General features: G+C 43.8%; 2 protein-coding genes across 4 annotated transcripts in view; one reads left to right on the forward strand and one right to left on the reverse strand.

Moving 5' to 3' along the window:
• Nucleotides 1–157: 157 nt before the first annotated feature.
• On the reverse strand, nucleotides 158–10,649 carry LOC149372462 (acyltransferase PGAP2-like). Of its 3 annotated transcripts, none has more exons than XM_089566950.1 (7): nucleotides 10,285–10,649; nucleotides 8,592–8,838; nucleotides 7,818–7,924; nucleotides 7,640–7,748; nucleotides 6,352–6,485; nucleotides 3,448–3,556; nucleotides 158–599 (listed from the first exon to the last, which is right to left on the reverse strand). In XM_089566950.1, exons 1-6 carry the CDS (start codon nucleotides 10,426–10,428, stop codon nucleotides 3,467–3,469), a joined length of 831 nt encoding a protein of 276 aa, XP_089423076.1. In that variant the 5' UTR covers nucleotides 10,429–10,649; the 3' UTR covers nucleotides 158–599; nucleotides 3,448–3,466. The 3 variants fall into 3 exon arrangements, with proteins under 3 accessions (XP_089423076.1, XP_089423077.1, XP_089423078.1); XM_089566951.1 differs by lacking the exon at nucleotides 3,448–3,556 and adding an exon at nucleotides 705–728 and having other exon boundaries at nucleotides 10,285–10,648; XM_089566952.1 differs by lacking the exon at nucleotides 3,448–3,556 and having other exon boundaries at nucleotides 10,285–10,646.
• Nucleotides 10,650–11,319: 670 nt separating this feature from the next.
• LOC149372463 (uncharacterized) overlaps nucleotides 11,320–21,920 on the forward strand; it is a 32,464-nt gene continuing 21,863 nt past the window's right edge. Inside the window, exons 1-5 of the mRNA XM_089566953.1 lie at nucleotides 11,320–12,136; nucleotides 12,220–12,457; nucleotides 15,776–15,897; nucleotides 15,986–16,008; nucleotides 18,296–21,883. Coding sequence (XP_089423079.1) covers nucleotides 12,034–12,136; nucleotides 12,220–12,457; nucleotides 15,776–15,897; nucleotides 15,986–16,008; nucleotides 18,296–21,883 — 4,074 coding nt within the window. The 5' untranslated portion in view covers nucleotides 11,320–12,033. The remainder of the gene's footprint in view (nucleotides 12,137–12,219; nucleotides 12,458–15,775; nucleotides 15,898–15,985; nucleotides 16,009–18,295; nucleotides 21,884–21,920) is intronic.

The following is a 21,920-nucleotide window of genomic DNA, read 5'->3' on the forward strand; positions in this document are numbered from 1 at the left end:
GCTTACTTCAACTGCCACTGTGCAAGACGTGCATTTCACTATGTGCCGATGTTATAATGAAACAGTGCAACTTGTTTCATTTTGCCATTGCTTTGCAACACATACCTTTATAAACACATTTCCCACTTTAAAAAAAAAAAAGGCAGCTAAAAAAAAGCCCTATATGTAAATTAGCTTTATTATACAAGTTTTACAAATGACCATTCATTTATGAAAGCAATAACAAGTACAAGAGCACTGCCGTTGCCTTAACTTTATCACAGGACATAATTTCAATCTCAAAAAACAGGCAACTTTGACTCCTGAAATCCTTCAGTAACATTGGGAAGCCTAAAGGGTTTTATTCGCAGGCGTGAAAGCAATTTTGCAATCATGTAGGTCCCTCAGGTACACCTCTTGTGAAAGGCACAACGCTAGAAATTTCAGCATCATCTTGTGTTCTGTTTGCCCGAAATGTAGTGATGAGTGAGATGGGGCACACTTCGGCTATGGGGATGTTGCCAGAGCACTTGGTCTTGTCTAACATGCTGTTATTAATGCTCCCGAGATTTCTTCGCTGCAATCGATCAAACTTCTTGGTTCATTGTCAACAGTGGTTCCTGCAAGGAGATAGTGTATGATTGAAATTGCGTCTGCATATGCTTATCTGGTACTTTTGCAATAGGGAGAGTGAAGCAAATCAAATTGAGTCATGAACCACATACCATACGATAAGCAGCGAAGGAAAACTGAAAAGGTGAGGTTTGGTAATATGAGCATCATCCTTTTCCAGTATTTAATAAAACAGTGATTAGTTTGTGTCCCGTTGACTGCTGCTATAGCCATTGTTGCCAACTAAAATTGTGGGATCACGAGATTAATGTTCCTGACAACCTATATAAGTGTGATAGTGTGATAGTAAGACAAGACAAAAATAAAAATCGGTAAATGCTTGTCACCTACTTTCTCGTATGCTAACATACAGACCTCGCTGGAACTTGTGTTCGTATAACTTTTCACGGGCATGTCCGTAATCAACCGCTTGTCCAGCAATAGAGATAGGCACGAAATTACTTGCTCCTAAGCCTAATAAACTAAACACACATTCAATTTCCAAATTTGTTAACGAGGTCTGGCACGAAACAGATAGTCTTGTATGCAAAGCGAGACCAAGCTCTTTTATTATTGGACGTTTACAGCACCCCAGAAGAAGATGACAATTTGCCACAGTGCTATGAAGTTACGCACAATAGCATATTCAGGCACGCAAAAAACCGGACTTTGGCATTCAACAGTTTCTCAAAGCATGCAACTATGAAAGCAACAAACTTGGAGTAAACAAATTTTGGGGGCCCAAAGGGAGATGATGTGCAGGCACCCAAAAAAGTTTTCGGAACACAGCAGCCATGAAAACGGTTAATTTTCTCACTGTCTGACCCTGATGTGTACATTGCACAGGTCTCGTAGGGAAGTGCAGAGCACAACTTTCATTCCTCAGCACGGTATGGTAAGGTACACTGTACGGGCGCTTAACGAATGAAGGCTACCCATGGGCTATAACAGGCTGTAGTGGAGATCACCAGATTAGTTTCAACCACCTGTGGATCTTTGCCTGCATTTTAAGCTTTCTGTGGCATCAGTGTTTTGAAAACCGTGGGCACCTCTACGGCCATCAACAACTGAGGTGTGATGTCCCGAAAGCTCAACCTCTGGTGTATTTGGACATACATGGCGCCCTCTGGGAGGACTTCTCCTGAAAGGATGCTTTCTGATAAAAGCCGTAGCAGTGCCTGCAGTACTACCATTTCTTGAGTAACTTTTGAGGCATACGCACTACAACAATGCAGAATTCAAAAGAAGGTTGCATGCCCACATTACTGCATTGCATTCACTGACCGTACTAGGCTCGCAGAATTTTTCCATTGAAGACAGGTGTTCCAAGAAAAAATGTTAGTGAAACAAGCAACAGGTTTGAAAAGTTGCAATGGCTGCACAAACAGCAGCTTCAGAAAGTAAGGCGTACGTTAACCAGTTGTTCATAGTAGATTAGTCGCTCACTATACTTCTTCAGTAACGCACATTAAACGGCAAGATCTGCAAAGATGCGACTTGAGCATAAATTCTGATCAGGTTCTCAATGTTTACACTTTGAAAAGCTTTTAAAAGCAACACAAATTTAATGCCTACCACAACATGTGAGCCCATGGCCACAATTAAAACCTTCAGTATTTACAAAGCCAGACAATTTCCACACCAAAATACCTGAAGTGCTTAATTGAAGGCTAATATTTAAAATGAAACAGAAAATGCCTGATACTACACATTGTACTTGACATTAAAACTAGAACAAGGCACAGTCCAATAAAAAAAAATTAAAAAGATGATTATTTACATAGCCATGGCTATGCAAATGATCACCTTTTCATAATCACATGGTCATCTTAACAGATGCAGAAAATGCCCCAGATCATTTGTTTTCAGTTTTCAGGCTAAGCAAGCCTCCCTGAGAATACTTCCTCGGCTCAAAACCACAACCCCAAGCTGCTGGCATGTGCCAGCAATTAGCATTCCCTAAAAGCAAGAATACCCTATTCTCAAGAAAGATTGAACTTGCAGAGATTCATTTGACAGTTGCTTGGCCCTGGGCACTTTTCACCAGACAAGCAAGCAGAGTGTTGCTTCTGCTGCATAAAACGTTTTCAATGATTTCAGAAATGCTTTGATTACAGTGTACCTCACCTTTCCGCTCATATATTGGGGTCATGCACAGTCATAATGAAGCAAAAAGTAAAAGCTAGCGCGCAATAATGGCCAAAAATCAAGAGGCCATTGTGGTGACTAGAGTCGCGGGTGCTCACAACCTGCCAAATGCTTCAAATTGTGGACATGACGGTTCACAGCAGCTGGCCGTTACCAGATCATGCTCTGACCCCAACTACAGCGATAAGGTGCTAGCCAAGATAATCCACCAACACCATACAAAAGGCCACTGAAAGTACAGGACACCACCACTAACAACAAACAAAAGCAAACGAAGCAACAAACAAAAGAGCAATAACCAAGAAAAACAGAACCTGTATGCAGTCACGCACCACCACCTTGTACCAAAAACACACACAAAAAAAGAGCAGCAAAACATATTTGCTACGCCACCAAATGAAAGATCTAACAAATGCCCAAAATCTGCAGTACCTTCAAGTGCCCTGAAGTTCTTTTGACATAAGTAAAAAGCGCATTTCAGGTGCCATCTAAAAAATTTCACGTAAGACATGCATTCCTAACCCGAGATGTGCAGCATCACCAACATGCGCAATGCGTACTTGTTGCAAAAGTAACATGACGTTCTGTGCAACAGCCGCTATACAAAAAAATGAGTGCACGAAGAGCAAAGTAGGATAGCAGATGCGCTTGGAATGCAACAACAATTATTTATCGTTACCCAACACTACCATTAGCCAAAATATTTACCTGCCATAAAGTTCCAGACTTAAATGTGGCTCTCTGTTTCTAATAAATATTGGCTTGTACACAAGTTTGGCTGTTTTCTCCGAGCTTTTAGCATAAATCGGCTTCGGCACTGTACAAGATCATACGAGTAAATCTCAGCGATAGCAAGTTTTGTGATGCTGCTTGTACAAAGATGAATGCGGCAGTCAGTTCACAGGTAAAGTTAATGAACCACAAGTTAAAAACACAAGAATGCAAAAGTCTCCGAAGGCACTGGGTAATCAAAATAATATACAGCCGACAGCTTGCCCCCTATGAAGGCGGCCACATACATACTTAGCATTAGCACTAACAACCGCTTTAAAAATGTCATGAAAAACGTAAATTCTATACGAAAAGACTTGATATCAGAAAGAGGACCACTGCTATCCCTTCAAAGAAACTCTGAAAATAATCAAAAAAATAGCTACCGCAACACTGAAACGAACATTTTATCACTTTTGCCTAGCATTTGTCAAAGCAAAGCTGTCTTAACAGATTCACACCTCCTTTATAAAAATCCTCGTTCTCTACAATCAACTTGGCAACTTCATGTTAGAACTACTAAAAACGTGGGATCCTCTTGCATTTACTCTGCAATGGTCATCTTAAGTAGTGTGCTGTCCGAACTATGTTGCACCCCACAAGATAAGCGTCCAGCACTTGGCAAAAAAATTCATACCCACGTATATTCTTGTACTATGTGTGCACGCCAAAGCTTTCAAACAGAACACTACACAAACTTCTCAAGAAACCTCTCACAGCAGGCAAGGAAGAGCCATGTGAGCTCGAACGTAGTTAGAAATGACGACTTTTTTTTTCAAAGCTAGACTGTATGCAAAAGCACATGCCTGTAAGTGGTCTTTCAGTGGTATGAACCATAATATTTTATGGCCTATGTCCCTCTATCGTTTTAATGCCAGTCAGGTACAGCTCATTTGACCGATCAAGGCACTCTCCTAACCTTCTTACTCTTTCCCGTCAACTAGCCTGCGCACCATCTCCACGGTTATTGGTGGCACCACACAATGGAACGTGGATGAACTGAGACAGCCGCCAGCAGCCCCAGAAATCAGTGCAAGTAGTCACTCCACATGGCTCGCACCGTTGGCGGCAACTAAATGAACTAAGGCGCCCATAGGACTCCCACTGCAAAGCAAGCGATGCAGCTGGCATTGAAAAAAACAGAGGAGGCGATGGCATAGCTCAAGAAATCTTATATGATGGGGAAAAATAAAAATATATATATATATAGGCAGAGGGCAACAATATCCCGAGATCTCAATGAAGGCCCCTCAACGATTCAAAGGTGATCTCAGCCTCTTTTTCGCAGACCACCACAGAAGTGATTTCTGCCGTCGAGAAGCTAAAACAGAAAATGACTTCAGCAAAATGCTCTTGCAGACTACACTGTGGGCCACAACCGCACTTCTGACCTTAAAACGAACCTACTGTCAACCTGAAAACTAATCAAATAGGTAATCTTTCCTTGAACCCTGGCATATCTGGCGCACTGGCAAGTCTATAAATGTGCTGCCTAGTACAGTCGTCCACACACTTGTCTACAGCGCTCGAACAGTGCGCTCTGTTGTGCATTTATGACAATCGCCGCTGCCTGATGGGTCCGATGCAGCCTTTAAAGACATGCACCGTTCAAGCGCTCTAGACAGGCGTGTGTGGACCACTGTGCAAACAATGGACATAAAACTCAACAGTTATCCTACTACTAAAGGCCAAAGAGGCATGAATGGAGATATGAACACACAGACAAGAGAACTAGGCACAAAAAAAAAAATAATAATAATACTAATATGCACAACCGTCTGGTGTGCCTTTTCTTCATGCTTAGTTCTTTTGTGTTTTATTCATGCCTTTTAGCTTCAATAGCAATGCATTAACTCGCCCCTCAAAAACTCTGGCTCAATAAACCAGTACGAATGCTACAAATAAACATGCATGGCACAGATGAAGAACGAGTTCAATTCAGCTCCGAAATGCTAGGCAATCTTCACCGAGACTGGTTCTAGTTAAGCTGCTCCCTGCTTACTGCTCTTTAATTCCAAGAGTCGCTGTCAACAAAAGATAAGGAATATTCTAATGAGAACAAAAGCGCAGAATCAAGTGAAGAGTGAAATTAATTTCACATTGCTACGAAATGCATTCTACAGCAGCAATGACTATCGAATTCAGATGTTAAACAAGGCTCTCCATTTAACCTGCTCCTCTCACACCATCTGTTTTTGGCTTGGTGTGCCACAGCCAAACCTGAGAAAAAATGAAGCCTTCCTTCAATATTGCAACCTTTTCACCTTTAAAAACATAATTGCTTTCAGTGCCAAAGACCTCTCTGCGAGCGGTTGCATTTTGGTATGCTTGATTCTGTGTCACCGCTGCTTTGTAAAAAAATTTTGCAATGAGCAGGCCAAAAACAACAATACCTTATCTAGTACAATGGGTAGATTCTTAAACCTGCCATGGACATATAGCTTTTTGTCAGGGTCAGACACTGCCCACAGCCTTCGTGGCATGCCAAGTTGCTTGCTCCATGGACAGCCCATATACTTAAAGCTGCAAGCTGATGGAGGTTTGCTCCAAGACAGAGCTTGGCACATTCAGTGTGGCATCACATCACTTCTGCCTGCTTCCAACTAGCATCCCATGAAAGTAATGGTTAGGCAAACATGCTGGAAAGACCGCAGACAGATGAAAACTCAGATCACCATGGAGTTGGCATAGAGCGTACGTACAAACCGGGAATGCATAGTTGTTGATGAACACTGCATATAAATATAAGCAGAGCCAGGCCACCCATTACTTGCTATTAAACGGGAATAAGGGCATCTTAAGAGATCTGCCAGCACGCTATGTGCCAGCCGCTCAGCTGACCTTGTCCTCCTCAGTTTCACGCGGGAGCTCTGAAACATAAAACGACTTGTCAGCAAAGTCCCAATAGGCTGTCATGTGGAAACCCATGTTGCATAGCACCACTATGTACTCGGCAGCAGCAAACAGCGTGTACACTGAAAAAGAAGAAAAAGTGTACAAGCACCATGAACTGCCAGCAACAGGTAACCATTTGTACACAACACCATTTATCTCTGAGCAAAAGCCAAGACTAGCACATCGCGGCTGGTGGCACATGTGCGATTCTGTCCTGTCATCAGCACGGAACCACAACCTCTGGTTAAGCAGTGCCACCCAGCAGCAAAAAGGAGGGTTTCAGGAGAACTGATAACAACATTAGGTGAAAGCCCTTTTATCAGTGCTGTGTCGTAGACGATAAGCTCCACATTTTTGGACACCAAACTGAACTCCCCCATAGCAAACGACGTTTTTCTCTCAATTTTCTACGCTAAAAAATAACTGCACACAAATTATTTATGATCCTTCTCCTTCCTTGTGCATACGTTACTCTTTAGGTCCTGTGTTTACGTGCTTCTGAGCCAAAATCGCTCCTACGAAAGGTGCAAGACAAGCTGTGACGTGCAACCAGAAGTTGTGGTGCTGTGCCATCAACAGAATGGGAATATGCATGGTAGTTGCTCAGAGTCTCACAGTACACAACAGCTAACAATCTTGTCGGATTGTTCAACTGTGTTCAAAGCGTTCAATTTACATTCTCACTAGCAGAATTTCATGCCATAAACATGAAAAGATATCTTGCAGCATTCTGCCAAATCTCCCTGCTTTCGTACATGCTGTAGAAGCTATCTGCATTTATTTCACATAAAAAAAGTAAAGCGACTACTCATTTGTGTTCACTTTCAGACATCCCAGTTAACAGAAGCCAGTACCACCCCCAGTCTCAGACATCCCAGTTAACAGAAGCCAGTACCACCCCCAGTCTAAATGACACAGTTGCTGCGCACCAACTGTTAGTGGACTTCAAAGCTCTGTGAAGCTCACCAACATTGCTTTCTGTCTAAAAACAAGAATTGTTCGGACACTTCTGTTGATCACAGAAGCAAGGTATTGCATATGGAGGCTCCAAAGAGCGCCACGGTGCTTCATGTATGAATTATGCGCAAACTATGAAGTCATCTCTCATCATGAGGCGCTTACATCATAAAACAAATTATTCACCTTTAATTGCTGACAACGTGAACAATGATCACAACTTCCAATCTCACTAGGTAACTGCGCTTTACTTAAACTGTCAATGAGCTGCACTTACTTCCTGGTTCACAGTGCTTGGTATGTCGAACAAAAAAGTAGCAGCACACAATGGAAAGCACGATGGACACTGCTGTGAGCCGCTTTTTCACCTTCAGGGAATATGCTTCCTGCAGAGAGAACAAAAACGAACACAATAAGTGAGGGTGATCATGACTGCGGCCAGTAGTTGTGCTTACCATTGTCGAGAGTGAGCGTCTTTTCCCAAGGCCTGGCATAACACAGCACAATATCATGTACAAAAGTGAACAAGTTACAAACGTTATGAACATCTTTTCATGGGCAGCTGCAAGAAAGAAAAAAAAAGTAATAAGTGAAAAATTAGGCTCTCAGTTTTTCATGATTTTTTTCTTACACTTAAGAGCAAAACTGGAATGGTACAAAAGGAAGATGTATGCTTTATTTGTTATACTCGTTGACTAAGAACTCGTAAACTAGTACCAGTAGGCCACAATTCACTTTATTTGACAGCAAAATAAAAGGAATAAAAATCTGGCCCTGTATGTTGCATCTAGAGAAACCTATTTCACTTAGCTCGTTTACCTCAGCGCCTCTATTCAGCATGCAAACACACTTCACAGCAGTATTGTATTAGAACTGCAATTTCAGCACCTGGTGAACCTTGGTGTTTCTTGATAACAGCTGCTGATCATAAACATTCTGCGGGGTCAGCTAACTCTAAATGCCAATTTATATTCTTGTGGTTCCAAGGATAACAGTATGTGCATAAAGAAGCCACAAACTTTTCTGTTCACAAAACCAACAGACATTTGAACAGAGTGTTATGTTATGGGAGAATGCACACGGTTACTTGCAGTTCCTATCTGAAAGGCCTCTTTCCGTGTCTCTCAGTGTGCCTAATGATTTAAACTGCCAGGCACTCGGCTAAGTTCCAAACTGCTAAGGTAATCTACAAAACCATGGAAAAAAAAAAGAAAAACGTGAAAACTTGCCATAGTTTTCAGTAGATGAAACATTTGTAAGGCCCAGCAGACAAAGGATCTCGACAGTGTTCAGGCACCAGGATACTCGGGCAACATACTGATGCTGCATGTCGAGCATGTTTTGGTAGTAGCGATAGTACATGACACTAACGAGCAGCCTAGGTGCAGTGTGCAGCGCAATACCAGAACGCCAGATGTAGCGCTGTGGAGTGTGGCCTCCTATGGCTGCGCTGATGGACGGAAGAAAATTTGCCACCTGCAACATCAGTTCAGGAACAGAGTGTAACACAAAAGTGCAAAGCTAATACTCTGTGCAGTAATAAGCCGGAAGAAATAATATGCAGGGTTTTACATCACAAATAAATTAAAGAGCTATCACAAAACTGCACGGCAGCATTTAAAGTTATAAATAAAGGTAACCTGCGATTCTTCAATGCCAAATGCCTTAGTCGAGCTTCACTACAGCATGCAGTGCAACTTCAGGAGAGGTAACATCTGGCATGAATAAAAATATGATGACTTATTTTTATGGCACAAGGGCCAAAAGAGCACAATGGCACAATGGCAAAAGAGCACAATGTATCTTCCATCTACACAAGGTGGGGTCAGTCCCATTTTCCAAGCGTTTCAATGACACAAAAGTGGACAGGACGAATGAAGAACGAACACGGACAAGGTGCTGAGCACCAGGCCAGGGGAAAGCTTGTACGCATAGTATCACCGGTCGGTTGCTGGCAGCACTGGGGGTTGAACCCACACCTCCCGTATACAAGACGGAAACTAAGATATATTAAGGAAATATGTTGTACGAAACAGAAGGAAGTCATACTTCGCAGTGCTTTGTTCTCCGTGTTTCTTTAGCATTTTGTTGTCCCATTGTAATGTGTTAATTAGCGTATCCTTTATTAAAATGCTGTAAAATGGTTGCACGTTCCACTACAGTGGCTAAACAGCATGTAAAGCAGTGAAAAAAAAAAGAGCAGTGATCCAGGAGTATCCTTTTGCCACTAACAGGACACACTCTATCAAAGGGTTGGTTTCAGTAGTCTTGCTCCCGCAAACGTTCACCATAAAAAGCACTGTGCTTTGGCTCATGACCTCTGCAAGTTTTTTTTTTTTTTTTAACCCATGTCATATTGCAACATGCGCTTGAATGACGAAATTTAGTTCTGCCACATTAAGTTTACAAACAGAATTTACCCTTTCACAACTTTTACATTCAAATGATACACACTCAGCTCAACGTTTAATATAGCGGTATCATTTTGCCGCCCTTAGTTAAATACCATGCGCACTTTTGTTCGCGCCCACCGAGAGATGCATTTCAGAACAGTGGCACGATCGAGCGTGTGCAGCTTTTCCCACACGCAGAGAAAAAGCTACTGCGCTCAATTAAATTAACTGCACCATAAGCCGCAAAACAAAGCCGGAAACAGCAGCGAGGGCGAAGCGGACACAACTGTTAAGAACACCTGTCTCCAAACCGCGGGCAGGCGATCGCTAAGAGAAAAGTGGGAAGGGCAGTGGCAGCGTGTGGAGATCAGCAGCTACACATGCAAACGACGGTAGCCGGTCCACAGCTACATGTGGACGTCTGTCTCAAGCCGAAGTAACACATTCCGCGATGCACACAGGAAGACAATCGTGGAGCGTTAACGCGCGAAGCTAAACTGAGAAAAAACCATGCAGAAAGTATGCATACCCCACAGTGAGTTGCTGTGACCGCAGCGAAGTTAAACATCAGCGACCACAAAACACAGAAGACGAATGAAAAAAAGGGAAACAGCACGGTGACCACCGCAAATATCCGAAACGGTACGCGGACAAGCGCCACCGGCTGAGCCATCGTTGACGCCTTCGGAATGCCTTGTAAAGTGTACTAGACAGCTAGTTTAAGAAGCAATGCACTTAGATTTCGTAGCTGTGTCACGAAGGAACTGCTACTTGCGGGCATACTGAGGAAACCTTGGGCTTTAAGGCGGAAATTTTAACGGCGCTATGACAACATCCCCAGTACGGAGAATGCGCGAAATGAGTGAGCGCCCGTTTGAGCTTAATGCCTGCAGCGTCAGTAGTCGGGTTGGGCGTCGGCGGGCGTTGGGTCCTCTCTCTTTTTTCTTTCTCTTTCCCAACAAATAATATGCTAGCGCCACTTTTCGGCCGCATTTCAAACTACGTTTTAGCCATAAAGTAGAGACGTAGAGATTTTGCAGACGCACAGCTCTGGAACTCGCTGGTTTCCTTACTGTGCAAGTCGCATCACCACGAAGTCCAAAAGAAAAATATTATGAAAGAGCGACAACAAAATAACATCAAATACAAATAGAAAGCACATATGTCTGAAACCATTCCTTCCTCCATGTCTGAAACCATAGAGCTAATATAGCTAAACAGAGGAGGTCGTGGTCTGAAACATGGAGGAATTCTTTCCTTCCTCCATGGTCTGAAAGAACACGACTACAACGTACACTGAGGAACTGAGGGCCCATTACTTTTTGGCTTAGTACGTGTGTGCTTCGTTGTTTCTCCTATTTATCGGTCCTAGTTCTCATGTGTTCTTCAGTTTTTCGCAAGTTTTTTTCGCCGGAGTATGACCTTGATCGGTGGCGGATAACGCATAACCAAACCAAAACAGCCAAAGCGTATTAACTATCTTGCTCAGCCAAGTTTTAAATTACTACAATTTGTTACTCGCTGTATCAGTTTCTACGCAAGGAGTTCCAGGTGCGCACGCCGCCACACTCTGCAACTCTATGATTTTCATTTAAAACGCTGAGAGAAGGAGTGAGAAACAGGGATGAGTAGGGAAAATGTGCTGGTGGGGATGCCTAGCCCATGGAGGAAAGAAGGAAGGCGTACCACAGGCGAAGAGCGAAGGCTTTTTTCAGAACCAGAGCTCAGTTGGGCAAGGAGTTCAATAAGCATTCCTTTCTTTCGCTTTATTCCTCTATTTATTTTTATTCCAAGAGTTCGGGCTGTGACGGATCTTGCAAAAGACATAGTGAAAGACATCGCTAACGCATCGGCACCATCGCCATCACCATCTCATCAGCAGTTTTTCGGCTGCTTTGGCGCGCTCTAACTTGCCAGGTTGTGTTGTTACCTGTGGCGTCGCTTTGTTTTCGAACTCTATACATGCTTTGATTTGATTGCGGTGCTCGGTACTCATCAACATTTCTGTGTTTTTTAACGGTGACGTGATTGCTTGTCATTTTTATTTCAGTTACTAGCTTGACTCGTGCAGCGCTGCCTTTCTGGAATTTCGGCCAGGGGTGCACATGTCAAACTTGGAGCCATGCCATAATGTCATTTTTCGGCGTCAGGACCAGGAAGCTTTGGTTCTGAAATTACCGTCCAGACTATCTGTCATTGCGTTTTGCAAAATACACTGTGACGACATAGTTATTTTTGAGCTCTGAATACACAATATCAAAATACGTTCACCGCAGAAATGAGCCTCGATGAACTTCGAAACGAAGCACGGTTTTATATGTACGACGACGATGACAGCCACGTGTCTTTATTTGAGGCGTTTGTTTCCAATACTTCGAAAGGTATGACCAATGTTTTATGCACACTAGATCGAGTGTCAATATTCATTCGCTCCGGTCTTAACATCTACACTTGTCATTTGCAGATTTGGGCCCAATCGATACGGACTGGTTCAGCAAGGAGAGAGCTTCTCAAATCTCGGAGTGCAGTGATTTTCAGAGCAGTGGAAGCGTCTCTTCGCACCCGTCTACCCCGCTAGCATCACCGTGCTCGTCACGCGACAAAGCTGGGTCACCAAAGTCTGCCGTGCTCACACCAGCCTCCACCTGCCAGCTTAATACCAGCCTGCTGGAGTGGACACCGCTATTACCTTCGCCAGCTGCGTGAGTTTCTTGAGCGTGCATGATATTTTGTTTATTTGAAATACTCTCAACTCCAAATCGAGATAAAAGAACTGGGAGAAAAAAAAGTCATTGCAGATTGAAACCTATCAGGGTAGCTTTGTGGCCTCTTTATTGGGTGGGGGAGCAAGAAAAAAAAGTTCACATGCATCAGTCGACGCCTGTGGTATGGGCAAAAGCCCGCAAGGACAGAAGGTTGTCTTTGGCGCATAGCCATATTAGATGCCCATAAACAACACAGTTTATTTGAGCAGTTTCGTGTAGGTGTGGTACTTTTATCATGCGACTAGAAACACACATGTCCCGTCCTGAAGTGTATTGTAGTTAATGCTGGGGTGGGAAAGAGTGTAGTGTGCTGGGATCTTGTGTTGTGTTGTCATTCATGGCAGCTTGCACACCATGTTGTGAGTATGTCATCAGCAGCTGGTTCTTGAATCGCTCTCTGAAAGAGGCTGAGGAACATTTCATCAGTCTGTTGGTGTATTCATGCCCAATTTTAGCTCTTTGTTCGTCATCCTGCTAGTTGCAGAACACACTCAAGAAAAGTATGAAACAAAATAAGCCAGATGCTGGTGCTGCACTTATTATACTTGATGTCACCAGATACAGCTAGTATATGCATGGAAATCAAGAATTGCTGAGGCACTATTAGTATTAAGCAGCAGAAAGTATTTGCTTATGTTGCAGATCTCTGTTGCGGAACAGAGGCATTTGTTTGAAGGTTTGCTAGGATTGAGCGTAATCCAATTCGGTTCTGTGTCGTGCAACCTGAGGAATTGTATTCGTGTGTTGTCATAATTCTGCTTAAATATCTTGAATATTCTGTGGGGTTTTCATGTATTTCTCTTGAACAAAGGGTTTAAATGAGCAATCTCTAAAATTGCCTGCTCAGGTGGCATTGGACCTAAGGTAATTAGGTTTTAGTCTACTAAATATTCAAAGTATAAATAATTTTTTATTTCACAGTAGTGCTGGTAAAAGGAGCCATTATTTTTGTCAGGTTTCGTTTTAAAGTTTGTTGCATATACTGCCGCTTGCTTGCAGCAGCTCAAAAAGGGGGTAGTGTGTGCTTGCCATGGTTAAATTTAATTCGGGCAACTGTTTTAAATGCCCACTGAAGTTTCAGTGCGTCCTTTTTCTGTTGTCTAGCACCTGTCAAGTTCCATTCAGTTGATGCACTTCTATTCTTTGGCAAGGAGAGTGTGTAGCCTACAATCACCTTGTGAGAAACTTTTTTTTTCCTACCAGTTTAGATGGAAGCGTACGAGGCAAACTGAAAGTACTGTTAGTATGGCATAGCCTGAAAGTATGGCACTGGAAGTGTGGCATAGCGTAGGTAACAAGATGTTTACTTATTTTCGTTTCTTGATTTCTTTTAAAAAGAAGGTAGCACACCTATCTTGTTACCTGATAGTTATTACAGACTCCTAGTACTGTATGACTTCTAAGACTCATCTTAAGCCCCTGAAAGGAGCGCAGTCCCGTTTAAAACTCTGTAGCCTATTGTGTTTAATGATTCATACATAGCCTGACTCAACGAGAACTAGTATGGCAGACTAAACTTTGGTGAAGCGTGACCAACTTATAAAAGATATTTTATTTTAGCATTATTACAACACTGTAAGCTGTAAAAAATAGAGTGTCAGGGCTTGTACTACATTTACAGAGGGCTTTGGGATCACTTATGGCAGAAGATCTAAAAGTTCATACCACCAGTGCTCAAAAATTGAGGATCTGGGTCACCTTCAGTCTAGCAGAGTGTCACCAGTTTGGGTACTGTTAGAGGCTGACTGGGACATGCTGATATCATTGTGTACATTTATTTTTCATGGAAGACTTATTTTAGAGCTGATTGGGTTTTTACTTAGCATGCTGACCTGCTTGCCTGTCACAGTTTTGTTTCTATATGTGTGTCTTACACCATATTGCAGCTTATCATTCTTAAACAAAATTTTCTCCTAGTTTTTCTTATTTCTAGTGGGAACCAATGGGTAATTACATTTTTTATGCATTCCTGCCTTATTTAAAATCGTGTCAAAGTAAAATTTTGTGTCTGCGCTTTACAAATTAAATGAAGTGCCAGTGTTAGTTTGGAATCGCAGTATATTTAGAGTGAAACATAAATTAAATATTCTAGAGTTCTTATTTTTTTTCTTTCTTGTTGCCTTGTTGGTTGTGCAGTGATAGTGCAAGCCTTGTGGCAGTGCAGTGTTAGTATTATTTCAAGATACTACTGGTCATGCATTACTTCAGCATGTCACAATTTAAAGGGGCTCTCAATAAAGTTGTAGTATGCTTGGGATGCTAAAAGATGCCACTTCGTGAATATACTGCAGCAAGAATTTTTTTAATGCACTTTGTAGAAGCTCAAGACCGTGGTAGAGAGAGGGCAGGCAAATGGTTTCTTGACACACACAAAGTGAACAACGGAGGGGAGAGCCTCAGGGTGCGTGCCAACTTTTGACAAAAGCGACTTGTCGTCGTCTCGGAGGAAGTCCCTATTTAAACCACGCCAATGATGAACGCTTTGCCCTGACGAAGACAAGCCCACTTGTCGAAATGTTGACCAACACCCTGAGGCTTTCCCCTTCGTTGTGCACTCTTTGTTTGTTGAAGCTGAATTATCTGTAGCGAAAATTTGAATTTCAGCGTCTGTGTACCTTCCCCAAACCTCTCATTTTTTGCACGCTGAAAGGTCGGCGCTTCTCTGCCGGCTCCACAGCCGACACGCACGGGAATTCTCCCAGGGGAGATGCTTCCTGACCCACCAGAGCAACAAGGCTGACTGATAGCGGCCATGGTAGCAGCCTGACGTCTGAACGAATCTAACCAATAGCCATCTCTTGACCGGCTTATGCAGTAGCATGCGAGCATGAAAAAGCTACCGGAAAGGGCTCCAAACTTCTGCTCGCTATTGTGGGTACTCTGCTGCATGTAGAAGTGTATTATTTGGCTTAGGTGTTCATGACAACACGCTGTAGTTATTGAGTGAGTTGATGCGCTCCTCTTAGAAGGTGTTTCAGAGTACAGCCTTTGTCAAAAGTTTGGAGCACAGGGGGTTTGCTTCTGAGCCTCACTGTGTGGTTCGTGATGCGTCTCCAGCGCTCCAAATTTCCCCTGGGTAAGAAGATTTCCGGTTCTGTCTCCTGCAATGAGTAGGACTTCCCAGAATGATTCAGGAGTCCCACTGCAAGGCTAAGAAGTAAACCCCCTGGGCTCTAAACTTTTGACAAAGACTGTACATTTAAGGAGGTGGATACGGAGTTATAGAGGCAATAAAAAAAAATAATGTATTTGCAGGGCGAACGTTTTCAAGACCCCAGGTGTGCCAAAAACGTTCCCGCAAAGTCTTGGGGTAAACACAACCACTCCAAGCCCACTATGGTCTCCGTCATTGGAGACACCACCACACAGAAGCATTCGTATGTTGAAATTTGATTCCTCTAAAGTTTGCTGTAACCAAATTCTGGATTAAAGCACTGATGTCCATGCGCTTTTTTTTTTTTTCAGGGTGCCAACAAGATGGCAAAGTGGTAAGTGTAATTAGGGTTGTGTTGATACTCTCACAAGCATTAGATGGTGGTAAGTAGTAAGGCTAACTGCTCAAAGAGCCACTCTAACGAACTACATTTTACGATCTTTGAGGTCAAGCTGGTTGTTTTTTTTACTAGCCATTTGCTTTTGCCAGAGATTTTGTTCATACAGTTATGTCATCACTCTTAGTAACTTTGATGCTATCTTTGGAGTAATGGATTATCTTAAGTATTTCAAGTCCATTGTAAATGCCCATTGTAAAAGGTGTTCGGGATCAAATTTTGCCACAAACTTTGTCCAGTGTAAACAATGGTCTGTTGTAACCGGGTCAGTTAAACTGAAGCATTTTGGATTTAAAATGTGTGGTGACCAAACAAAATTAGCCATATTGTCCGTTATATCTGGCTGTATATTTTATCCCGATCTGATGTAGCGAGCATCAACTGCACTTTAAGCTGGTCAGTGTTTTGTTCATCTGGAAGTTTTTGGCTGCGCATATAGAGTTTGCCTAAGTGAATGCCTCCTAGGTTTCAAAATAATAATAATAATAAGAAAATCTATAGGATCTCTAAATTAATGGCGCAAACTACATGTTCATAGATGTTACTTTGTGCAGGCTGTGATAACTTTTTCATGTTGCTTTACTAAATACAGTTATTTAGCTGTCTTTTTATGCGTCGAATTGCCACAGATATTATTACTAAGTTGTATGCAATGTAGAGAAACATCGAATGTAAGCATTTACAACCCTTTGGCTGTTGTCCCTTTTTCAGTAAAAACGGAAAGGCCAAGAAACTGAAATAAGTGCCCTCATCTTCAGTGCTGTGTGGCAGCTTTTTCTTTTCCTTTGTTTTTCTTGTTTCCGTGTGCAGTTTATTGCGGGGGAAAAAAAAAAAAAACGGGAGGGGTTATTTAAGCGCGCCTTAAGGGTATGACACGGAAGTGTAATGGGTTAATTTCCATATATGCAGAATTGGTCATTGCCTACTTCTATATTCATAGATCACTGGGAGTCCTCACGCTACTCCTGGCACAGTGGTGAAGCGGTTAAGCGATGCGCCACTGCCCTGCAATGGCAGGTGCTGCCACCGGTATGTAAAGCTTCTCAATACCGGTGGGGCTTGTGCGACCCAGGTTCCTCTTCCCGAGCAACCTCTTGTGACCAATCATTAATTTAACTGCCACCTCCCACTGTGGTCAGTTTGCTCACAATGCGATGGGCAGGTTGCAATGACGCCACAAGGCTGCATGACCTAGGTTGCCAGACATGGAAGGAAAGAACTCCATGGTTGCCAGAGAAGCCGGTTGCTCTGGCTGCGAGGCTTCAAATGGTCGCCGACACCTGACAGTTTTTTCTGACATGGGGGTTCTTAAAGAGCTGTCCACACTTCGTAATGTTAGCTTCAAGAGCATATCTTCATGACATCAAGATTGGGAAGCCTAGCTTCGCACAGCAAGATTAAAAGCCTACTTGAGTAATGCTTTTCCTTATGTGCTTTCATCCGTCACCTCTCTGCTTCCCATCCATTGTTTTTCCTTTCCTTGGACAGGTTTTAAAATCACAACATACTTATTATCTTGGTGTACATTTGTGACCACTGGTTTTGTGGGATGTGAACGTTTGCAACGTTGTCTTTGTGAGCTTTATCTGATAAACATAAAAAACTGCAAGAAAATCAGATTGTAAAGAACACTGTTACGGGATGCCATTGGTCACAAATTTCTCATTTGTGATTAGTGTTAAGAAGCTCGTATTGTAGAAAATCCTGCCTCGTCATCGGCATCATTGACCGTGAGTGAAAAATCCACAAAAAATCCCCAGAGAAGCAACCTAGGAGGCAGGTGGGCTGCCTAGGCCACGTAACCTTGTGGCGTCATCACAACCTGCCCACCGGATTGTGAGCAAACTGCACACTATGGCAGGTGGAAGTTGAATTAATGACTGATCACTAGAGGTAGCTCGGTGAGAGCAACCTGGGTCACACAAGCCCCACCGGTGGCAGCGCCTGCCATTGCAGTACAATGGCTCATCGCTTAACCGCTGCACCACTGTGTCAAAAGTGGTACGAGGACTCCCAGGTATCATAGGCAGAGCTTAAGTGTCCCCTCCACTTTTTTTAAATTTTAGTGGAGTTGAGGTGGGATAGCCTATATGTGCATTAATTTGCATAACAATTGCATTGAATGGGGGAAAGTCTTACTAAACATAATAGCATTGTGGTAAGCTTAAGTTTGCCAACATAATCATTTACTCATACCCTTTTTTCTCGCTTTCTGCACTGACAGTTTGCTCCAAGGAACTTGTTTCATCTGCCAGGAAAGAACAAACAAAGTGTATCATTTGAAGGCGAAGATATGTTGGAAGACGAGGAGTTCAAAGATGTCCTGTCTGACAGAGAAGAAAATCCTGCTCTCGTTTCTCAGAGCCCGAGAAAAGAGACTTCATCTGTCAGTGTCAACAAGTCTGACAAGTACATTGGTGCTGAAGCAGAATCCCAGCCCTGCCTTGATGACTCTTTTGACTCTTCAAAAGCAGGCTCACGGCATTCATCGAGTTCAATAGGCCATGGCATTTTGAAAGCGAGAGCTGAAAGATGTCTCAACCGTGGTGATGTGCAGCTCTTCCATGACGATGCTGATATGGGAAAAAATGAATGTTTCATGTCATTTGATGAAGCTGCTTGTCAAAAGGCTCAGCTCACTGTAGTGGAAACCCGTAGTCCTGCTCCTAAAATGGATGCCACAACATTCCCAGCCCCTGTGATGTACCAGACAAGCAACTGCTTTAGACCTGCTCTGAGGAAAGAAAGCGTAACAGCTTTAAAAGTCCTAGCCATGCCACCTGCTGTGACAACACTTAACAGTCCAGTGGTGACACATTCCAGCTCACACAGTGAGCCTTCCGATAGCACATCAAAGGACTTCTCATTTTCTGAAGACAAAAGTGACGGTGGTCCTGGAAGGCCTGACCTTTCACTCACTCAGATGTTTGAGGTAGCTGAGAGCACAATTGCTTGCATAGAGGCATCTGATGTGGGATTCACACAGTGCATTTCCTCTGGAAGTGAAGCTCGGTCTGACTGTGGCATTGGCAGTACTGGGAGTGAAGGCAGTTCACAGAGACCAGAGAAGAAACAAGCTTCAGTTACGCAGCAACTTTCAGCACACCTTGACGTCTGTCACAGCAGCAGTCCAGCATCATTCAAGAAAGAAATTGAAGTTTTCCAACCATTGAGTGTAGTTGGGAAACGTTGCAGTGCAGACATTGCGGTACGAAATGATTGCGTGATTTCGACTGGCTTTGAAGCTAGGTCTGGAAAACCAGTTGCAGTGCTGGAGTCATCCCTCACCGCTGCAAAAGGAAAGCTTTCAACTGCTGATCAATCCTTAAGAGGTACAGCAAAGATTGAACAACAGCCAACAGGCTTCAGAAGCAGCGCAGTGGACCGCAACGAAAGTAGAAGCTTACAGTCACTGTCAAAGTTGGACGCTGTAGGCAATGAGGTGGCAAGTCTAGTAGAAGCCTCCGAGTTTGGCGAAGCATTCATCGTGCAAAGCCACAAGCAGATTGGTGTCCATCATTCTGAATGTGCCGACAATGGATGTCAAACAGCTCGCTGCGGCCACGCGGAAGGGCCCAATGTAGCAGTCAGTGTTGAAGCCACTCGGGATTCATCTTCTGTTGAGTTTGGCAGTAACAGAGCACCCATGGCCCAGTCAGGCCATATGTGCCCACGCCAGAGCACATTTGTGAGTGGGTTCACAACGGCTACAGGCAAGCCTGTCTACATTCAAGAAGAGGGTCTGAACCGTGCGCGGCAGCTTTTTTCTGAAGCTAGCCCTAACGGCCCTTGTGAAAAACCACAAGTGAACACTGTGCCTTCAGTACTTTCGACTGGCGCTGCAAAATTGATGAATGACTCAGTTTACCCACTGAAGAAGCCAAAAACGCAGCCTGGCACAGTCACAGCAGGCTTTATGACTGCTGGAGGGAAACCTGTGTTCATTCAAGAAGCAGCCCTCAGCCGTGCTAAACGGGTTCTGTCTGAAGTTTCTGCTGAAGTGACCCAAACAGGTTTGCGAGATGAGGCTGTAACCACATCCTTCACAACTGGCACTGGAAAGGTGGTGAATGTATCCGTTAACTCGGTAACAAAGACAGGAGAGCACCACAGCCCGTTGACTTCCTGTGAAGAATCACAAGTGAACACTGTGCCTCCTGTACCTTCGACTGGTGCTGGAAAGATGATGAATGACTCAGTTTACCCCCTGAAGAAACCAAAAACGCAGCCTGGCACAGTCACAGCAGGCTTTATGACTGCTGGAGGGAAACCTGTGTTCATTCAAGAAGCAGCCCTCAGCCATGCTCAACGGGTTCTGTCTGAAGTTTCTGCTGAAGTGACCCGAACAGGTTTGCGAGATGAAACTGTAACCACATCCTTTGCAACTGACGCTGGAAAGGTGGTGAATGTATCCGTTAACTCGGTAACAAAGACAGGAGAGCACCATAGCCCATTGACATCCGGCTTTATGACAGCAGGAGGCAAACCTGTCTATATACGGGAAGAAGGCCTGAGCCGTGCACGGCAGCTTTTTTCTGAAGCTGCCTGTAAAGAATTGATGGTGAACAGTGTACCGACTGAGCTCACCGCTGATGCTGGAGAGATGAAAAACGACTTGGTTGACTCACTGGACAGGTCAAAAGTTCAGCCTGGTACAGTGACATCAGGCTTTACGACAGCTGGGGGCAAACCTGTGTATATACAAGAAGATGCCCTCAACCACGCTCACCAAGTTCTCTCGAAAGGTGCGACTGCACTCTCCCAAGTAAGCCTACAGGGTGTAGCTGTGCCCACATCCTTCACGACTGGTACGGGGAAGGTTGTGAATGTCTCAGCCGACTCATTATTAAAGTCAAAGGAACAGCATGGCTCATTTGCATCTGGCTTCATGACAGCTGGAGGCAAGACGGTCTACATACAAGAAGAAGGCCTGAATCATGCCCGTCAGCTTCTCTCTGAAGTCACCGTTGACAAATCTGAGGAATTCCTGCATAAGGTTGTCCCCACATCTTTCACAACTGGATCTGGTAGACCATTGAAGGTTTCGGCCGACTCGATGAGAAAAGTGGAGGCACTTCTCAGTGAAGCAGGTGACCAGCTGTCGTCTGACTTTGTAAGAAGCCACTCTGGAGAGAAGGGCTCTTCTGTGAAGGCTGCAAATCTAGAAAATGTTGATAAGGTGTCTACTGGCTTCACAACAGGATCAGGAAAAGCGGTATCTGTTTCAAAAAATTCACTGGCGAATGCTAAAACCATGCTTAGTGCTGGGTGTAACAACGCCTCTTCTTTAGACTTTTGTTCTTCCGAGAGAAATGTTGCTCCTCCTGATGGTGGAGAAGACATTCAAAACGGCGGTGAATGTGTTCAAAGGCCATCTGTTTGTGGCAACACACCATCAGGGTCCAGTGTCGACAAAGGGCAGAAGGTGCTTGAATCAAGGCAGGAGGTCTTGAAGCAGGAATCAAAGCACAACACACCTACTAATCCTTTGGCATTTCACGCATTGGATAAGAGAACTCCGGCGTCTGGTTTGAGCAAACTTGGACATGTTGGATCTCCCATGTTTTCTTCAAAGCTGAAGCCTGTGGTCAAGACGCCAAACTTTGTTACTCCATTCAAGGCAGTTATTTCGAGCAAGGCTCAGACACCATTGGCGGCTACAAAGGCTGCAGCTGGTCCGCGAACTTTGTTCCAGAAGAAGGCAATTCAACCAGGCAAACTTTGGATCCTGCGTAAGGTCACAAAGGCTCCACGACTCTCCCTCAGAGACGCGCTGCATGGCCAGTGCCCCAAGTTTTACACTCTGGAAGAGGTGAGTCTTGTTTACTTATTTGTTTTTGCAAACTGTA

Source organism: Amblyomma mixtum, chromosome 1, assembly GCF_055824585.1.
Source record: "Amblyomma mixtum isolate Tamu chromosome 1, ASM5582458v1, whole genome shotgun sequence".
NCBI lineage: Eukaryota > Metazoa > Arthropoda > Arachnida > Ixodida > Ixodidae > Amblyomma > Amblyomma mixtum.